This window comes from Lithobates pipiens, unplaced genomic scaffold, assembly GCF_037356315.1.
Source record: "Lithobates pipiens isolate NorthernLeopardFrog02 unplaced genomic scaffold, aLitPip1_a1.2 Scaffold_8, whole genome shotgun sequence".
In the NCBI taxonomy this organism is placed as follows: domain Eukaryota; kingdom Metazoa; phylum Chordata; class Amphibia; order Anura; family Ranidae; genus Lithobates; species Lithobates pipiens.
Genome location: NW_027507903.1, coordinates 591463283 through 591470983, shown reverse-complemented (window position 1 = coordinate 591470983; position 7701 = coordinate 591463283). Strand labels below are relative to the sequence as shown.

The window sequence follows — 7701 nt, the reverse complement described above, 5'->3', positions numbered from 1 at the left end:
GAGGCAAATGGGAGTCATGCGGTGACACTGAAGTGCAGCAGGCTATCCTGTGGCGAGGAGGGGGGTTTTCCTCACCACAGTAGGTCAATACATGTGGAGGGGTGTCATGTGGTGTCAGTTGGGTGCGGAGGGGTATCTTGTGGTGTTAGGTGGTGCAGAGGAGTGCTCTGTGGTGTTGAAAGGGGAGGGGGTGAAATGCCCTGTGGTGTCACAGGGGTGCAGAGGGGTATCTTAGCAAGGAGGTGGGTAGAGTCAAGCCCACACAGCACATCACACACATACCATACAAAAAAAAAAACCAAGTGTCAAATTCCACACCTGGAGAGCCCCAAAAGGACATGAATCCCTCAAAACCACCCAGTGAGAAAACAGTGCCACCCAGCAGCATGCCCGGCGTCCTCTACATGTGCAAAGCCAAGATCTGCCACATTCGTCACTGGAAAACACAAAGTCTTGCTAGTCAAAAAAAAAAAACACTGTCTCCTAGATTCAAAGCAACTTTGTCAAGCCCTGTATGTATACAAAACTGTAATATATATTAAATATATATATATATTTTTACAGTGATGGGAGTTATTAAGGTGTCATCATACCAAGACATTTTGGACGATTTCATGCTCTCAACTTTGTAGGAACAGTTTGGGGATGGCCATGGATGAGCGAGTTTGGGGTGGAGGAATTTGACAGGCCAGTCAAGTTCCTCCATCCCAAACTTGCTCATCCATGTCTTTATGGACCTTGCTTTGGTCATGTTGGAACAGGAAGAAGCCATCTCCAAACTGTTCCCACAAAGTTGGGAGCCTGAAATTGTCCAAAATGTCTTGGGATGCTGACGCCTCAAGTGTTCCCTTCACTGGAACTAAGGAGCCAAGCTCAACCCCTGAAAAGCAACCCCCACACCATAATCCCCCCTCCACCAAATTATTTGGATCAGTGCACAAAGCAAAGTCCATAAAGACATGGAGGAACTTGACTGGCCAGCATCCCGATAGAACACCTTTGAAATGAATTAGAGTGGAGACTTCAAGCCAGGCTCTCTCTTTCCACATCAGTCAGTGCCTGACCTCACAAAATGTCCTTCTAGAAGAATGGTCAAACATTCCCATAGACACACTCCTAAACCTTGTAGAAACCTTCACAGAAGAGGTGAAGCTGATATAGCTGCAAAGGGTGGGCCAACTCAATACTGAACCCTATGGACTAAGACACCCTTAAAGTTCATGTAAAAGCAGGTGTCCCAATACTTTTGACAATACATTGTATATGTAAAAAAGCAGGCACATTTTCGATTTAATAACATTTTCACTATAATGGCGGCTATGATTGCTTTCAGCAACACTGTACTGCGATCCATACATCTCCACAGAGAGGGGACAAGTAAAGTACAATCATCTCAGAATGGCTACAAACAATAGAATGGAAATTGTTGATGTTAACATATCCAAACAGGCAAATATTAGATCTTTATTCAGGCAGTGTCTACGGAAAGGAAGATTTGCCCTTTTTTCACTTATTCAAAAAAAATATTAATATAGACTATGGCTAAAGTAAGTACACCCCTTGGACAGAAATGGCTCCATGTTGGCTTTTTGCATAACTGGCCACCCTGCTAGGAAATTTCTGACCACTTCACCATGAAACATTCATTCAGTTGTAAGAAGTTTGTAAATTTCCTTGCATGAACGGCATACTTGAGATGCCCCCAGAGTGGATCAATGATATTGAGGTCAGGAGACTGAGATGGCCACTCCAGAACCTTCACTTTATTCTTCTGTAGCCAATGACAGGTCGACTTGGCCTTGTGTTTTGGATCATTGTGATATTGGAATGTCCAAGTACGTCCCATGCGTAGCTTCCTGGCTGATGAATGTAAATGTTCCTCCGGTATTTTTTGATAACATACCGCATTCATCTTGCCATCAATTTTGACCAAATTTCCTCTTCCTTTGTAGCACACACATCCCCAAAACATCAGCGATCCACCTCCGTGTTTCACAGTAGGTATTGTGTACCTTTCATCATAGGCTTTGGTGACTCCTCTCCAAATGTAGCGTTTATGGTTGTGGCCAAAAAGCTCAGTTTTGGTCTCATCACTCCAAATGTCTTTGTGCCAGAAGGTTTGAGGCCTGTCTCTGTGCTGTTTGGCGTATTGTAAGCGGGATACTTTGTGGCATTTGCGTAGTAATGGCTTTCTTCTGGTGACTCGACCATGCAGCCCATCTTTCTTCAAGTGTTGTGCATCTTGAAACAGCCACACCACATGTTTTCAGAGTCCTGTATTTCACCTGAAGTTATTTGTGGGTTTTTCTTTGCATCTGAACAATTTTCCTGGCAGTTGTGGCTGAAATTTTAGTTGGTCTACCTGACCGTGGTTTGGTTTCAACAGAACCCCTCATTTTTTCACTTCTTGATTAGAGTTTGAACACTGCTGATTGGCGTTCTCAATTCCTTGGATATCTTTTTATATCCCTTTCCCATTTTATATAGTTCAACTATCTTTTCCCGCAGATCCTTTGACAATTATTTCGCTTTCCCCATGACTCAGAATCCAGAAATGTCAGTGCAGCACTGGATGAAAGATGCAAGGGTCTGTCAGGAGTCCAGAAACTCGTTGACCTTTTATACACACACTAATTAGGAGAAAACAGATCACAGGTGAGGATGGTTACCTTTAATAGCCATTCAAACCCCTTTGTGTCAACTTGTGTGCATGTTATCAGGCCAAATCACCAGGGTATGTAAACTTATGATCAGGGTCATTTGGGTATTTTCTGTTGCCATTATGATTTAAAAAGTGTAAACACAGTTGATTGATAATAAATGGCTTCAGCCAAACACTAACTATGAGTGAAAGAAAAGTTTTTTGTGTTATCATTCATATTCTTTGAAAAATGGCCAAGAAATCATAAATTCTCCCAGGGTATGTAAACTTATGAGCACAACTTGTATATAGGGCCAACAGTTTGCACAGTGCTTTACAAAATGAAAGCAGACAGTATAATTACAATACAGGAGGAATCAGAATGTCCTGTTCATTAGAGCTTACAATCTAGGAGGGAGGGTAAAGTTATACAAAAAGGTAATAATAACTGTGAGGAATGAGCCAATATAGAAAGTAAAGGTTCAGTTGTTGGGCTCCATTCACATTTGGCGTTGTGGGATCTCGGGCACACTCACTGCGATTCTGCCTGCAATCTCAAATCATGCCCATCATTTTCAATGGCACCTAAAACATGGTGCGGTTTTGCCACAAGTACACTTGACAAGTCTAGTGCAGCGATTCTCAACCATGGTTCCGTGGAACCCTAGGGTTCCTCCAGAGGTTCCTCGAGGTTCCTTCAGCATTGGGAAATTTCTGCCTCTCAGATAAGTTCCCACTGAAACCATTGATCTTTTTAACTATCTGTAAGGAGGTAATTCTTCCCACTGACCGCCATACTAATGTATCATGAGTTGTAGATTTCTCATTTTTAGCAGGGGTTCCCCGAGACCGGAGAACTATTTCAAGGGTTCCTCTGTGTATGAGAAGGTTGAGAAAGGCTGGTGTAGTGGATACGATTAGCTGTACAATCGCTTCCAAGGACACTCAGTTATGTGTGACTACCCCCCACCATGTGCAGACCACAAAAGTGACTTGGACAACGTCAAACTGATGTCCTCGCTGCTGCTCAGTGAATGGAAATCCCATAGAGCATTCATCTTATGTGACATTTCTCCTGCCCCTACCTCATCATGGCAGGACGGGGGACCCGTAACCGCACAATGGGCCATTGTTCTCTATGCCGCCATTCCATACAATACACCTTTGACCAATAGCTGCCTAAATCTTCACTTAACATGGTGCCTGGAAAGAGCATTCTAAACAGATCTATGTGCACCGAGCCTAGAGGCCGACAGACGTTATATTATTAAAGCCTCACATACACAATCAGATTGTTGGCCAACAGGAGCGTCAAAAGGAAGGATCCAGGTGTGCCAGGATCTTGGGATCCTGTCTTGCATACTAACGGCACACAATTCTCGTGCCACAAACACGAACGTAGTGATGTACTACATGGAATTTCAGCTCTTGAGCGCCACCCTTTGAGCCCCTTCTGCTAATGTCGTGTTTGGTGAGCATTGATTACAAACATTTGTGTTTGTACTTTGGACTTTTGTGCGACAGATTTGTGTACACACGATACAAAGATCTGACAACAGACCTCTGTCAACCGAAAAATTTACCAGCCTGTCATCCAACATTTATTGCCCGAAAGTTGGCCAACAATTGTCTGATGGAGCGTACCAACAGTCAGATTTTAGGCCGCCAGTCTGTCATCACACAATTCCCTGCCAACAATCGCATCGTGTGTATGAGGCTTAAGTTAGCAGTAAATGTCTGGTACAATCATGGGTTATGCCTTGCAACCGTCCTTTCATTTATATATTTTTCTTGTTATCAAATGGCTAAATGAAGCCTAATTCTGGACTATTTTAATTATACTGATATAAGGCCAGATTTAGACTTGAGCCCCAATCTCTCTGGACCACCTGTCCAACACAAGATCCCAGCACTTCATGTGACCCTCGCACCTCTCCTGCAGCTGTGACACCCCCCTCATCTCAGCAGAAGAGAGGAGAACAGAACTCCTCCGCCAGATCTTGAGCTCCTCCATCGCTTTGTCTCTGCCCCCCCCCCCCCCCCCCCATCTCAGCAGCAAGGAGGAGGACAGAATTCCTCTGCCAGATCCTGCATTTCTTCATGCACTCGTGAAGAGGTTAGTCTCTGCCCCCCCCCCTTCTCAGCAGAAGAGAGGACGACAGAACTCCTCCACCAGATCCCATGCAGCTGTGGAGAGCTTTGTCTCTGCCCCCCATCTCAGCTGTAGGGAGGAGGACAGAACACCCCTGCCAGATCCTGCATTCCACCACGCACCTGCAAAGAGGTTCGTCTCTGCCCCCCCCCCCCCTTCTCAGCAGAAAAGAGGACAGTACTCCTCCACCAGATCCGGTGCTCTCCCATGCAGCTGCAGAGAGCTTCGTCTCTGCCCCCCCCCCCCCGTCTCAGCAGTTGGCAGGAGGACAGAACTCCTCAGCCAGATCCTGCATTTCTCCATGCACCCCCCCCCCCCTTCAGCAGCGGGGAGGACAGAACTCCCCTGCCAAATCCTGCATTCCTCCAGAGGTCCATCTCTGCCCCCCGTCTCAGCACTTGGCGAGGGGGACAGAGTTCCTCCACCAGATCCTGTGCTTCTCCATGCAGCCGCAGAGAGGCTTGTCTCTGACACCTCCCCCCCCCATTTCAATAGTTGGCAGCTGAGAGGAAGACAGAATTCCTCCTACAGATCCGTAGCACCCCCTCCTGGTCTCAGTGTTCAGCCGACTCCAGCAACCCTCCTGTGGTCCTCCTCCAGACCCTGCACATTCTGTTCCCCCCCCCCCCCCCCCCCAAAAAAAATAAAAAAATTCTTCCTGGCAGCGGAACAAGGTAAGGGGGGGGGGGTTGCACTATGACATACGGGAGGGTGGGGAACCTATGATTTCTGATGTTGGGGCGCTCTTGACATTTAATGTAATGCTCTGGACATCAAGTCTTACATAAACAACTGGCCCTTTCAGGTCAACAATAATGCTGATGCGGCCCCCAGTAGAGACTGACCCCCCAACTCTAGACCTAAAGTGACTAAATCTCCTGACGTGTCCTGTGTATTCCTCCTGGTCAGGCTGTAGCTCTGCATTTTCTATTCCCAGAAGATCTATAGAAGAGCCAACACTTCTCTATATGGGAAATCTGCCATCCGTGTCGCTGAGCACATAACAGATGGGAAGCCGGAGTCACCTTCCAGGAGGGTGGGAAGGAGCACCTGCCAGGTAAACAGATACCTTCCACACCAACATTCTCTGCATGGCTGCCAATTACTCCTAGGATCTCAAAAGGGACATGGGAGGTGAGGATTGACAGATACCCCAATACGGGGAGGCGAAGATTGACGGATACCCCAGTACGGGGGAGGCGAGGATTGATGGATACCCCAGTACGGGGGAGGCGAGGATTGATGGATACCCCAGTACGGGGGAGGCGAGGATTGATGGATACCCCAGTACGGGGGAGGCGAGGATTGATGGATACCCCAGTACGGGGGAGGCGAGGATTGATGGATACCCCAGTACGGGGGAGGCGAGGATTGATGGATACCCCAGTACGGGGGAGGTGAGGATTGATGGATACCCCAGTACGGGGGAGGCGAGGATTGATGGATACCCCAGTACGGGGGAGGCGAGGATTGATGGATACCCCAGTACGGGGGGGCGAGGATTGATGGATACCCCAGTACGGGGGGGGGCGAGGATTGATGGATACCCCAGTACGGGGGAGGCGAGGATTGATGGATACCCCAGTACGGGGGAGGCGAGGATTGATGGATACCCCAGTACGGGGGAGGCGAGGATTGATGGATACCCCAGTACGGGGGGGCGAGGATTGATGGATACCCCAGTACGGGGGGGGGCGAGGATTGATGGATACCCCAGTACGGGGGAGGCGAGGATTGATGGATACCCCAGTACGGGGGAGGCGAGGATTGATGGATACCCCAGTACGGGGGAGGCGAGGATTGATCAATCATTCTCCTGCAAGCCCCAGGTGTCACTATACTTTCCACTTCCTGTCAGCCCAGGGTGTCATGGCCCCTCCCCCCCTGGAGTAGTACAGGAAGCCCCGCCCCCCCCCCTGCAGTATGGAGGAGCGCAGAGATCACATTGGATGGAGATCTGATTCATTCACATCAATAGACGATTGTTTCCTGCATGACAGACAGAAGATCACTCCACACACACGGGAAGCGCGGTGTTTGTGTGTGAAATCTGCGGCGGTTTCCTGCTTTGCGGTGTGTGATGTCAGCGCACATCTCTGTGTGGACGTCTCCATAGGCCGGCCTTCCCATCCATGTGAGCAGAACGATTAGGTGGACGCATCTCATCACAGCGATTTTCTGAGGGAGAAGCAGCCAATGGGACACGAGGATCGTCCATAAAATCCGATCAGTGACACCGATCCCAGCTGTGATCATCAGATCCATCATATGAGAGGAACAGAGATCATCCTGGGTGTGATGGGACCCATCCTATGACAGGTCACATACATCCGGGTACTCAGTGCCTGGCTGGCTCATGTAGTGCTTCCCCTCCCCCCTCTCACCTGTCACAGATCACCTCCTGCAGCAGCCCATCAATGTATCGATCCCAGACGGCTTCTCACCTGCCCGAAACTCTCCGGCTCCGCCCACACGGCTATTCATCTGACACCACCCAGCCTCCGCCCTCACACCTGTAACCAGCTTCCGGTAACTCCCTGGAGACACCCACCGTCACATCCGTAGCCACCTGAGGAGGATAGTCAGGAACTTCCGGGAGCACACCTGTACGGAATGAAAGTTACTTCCGGGAGCACACCTGTACGGAATAAATGTCGCTTTCGGGAGCACACCTGTACGGAATGAACGTCACTTCCGGGAGCACACCTGTACGGAAAACGGGAGCCTCACAGGTCACCTGTACGCAAAGATGATTTCTGGTCACCTCTGCAGCCCGTGTATCTGATAGGTGACAGGGATCTGTGAGGTCATATTAGCAGCAATCAATGCCATAGGCTCACTGTATGTTTATATGTTTTTTTTTTTGTTTTGTTTTTTAACCACGTAAATACTGGCCACTTCCTGCCCA

The 7701-nt window shown here is 48.5% G+C and overlaps 1 protein-coding gene across 4 annotated transcripts in view; it reads right to left on the bottom strand.

The window, feature by feature from the left end:
• The window catches only part of CRB3 (crumbs cell polarity complex component 3), a 57391-nt gene extending 50040 nt beyond the window's left edge, over window positions 1-7351 (bottom strand). For 2 of the 4 annotated variants that reach the window (XM_077470468.1, XM_077470469.1), the window contains exon 1: window positions 7238-7351. In XM_077470468.1, the coding sequence (XP_077326594.1) occupies window positions 7238-7277 (40 nt within the window). In that variant the 5' untranslated portion in view covers window positions 7278-7351. Of the gene's footprint in view, window positions 1-7177 lie in introns of all 4 variants that reach the window. The other 2 variants (XM_077470471.1, XM_077470470.1) reach the window with 2 other exon arrangements.
• Between the last annotated feature and the right edge of the window lie 350 nt (window positions 7352-7701).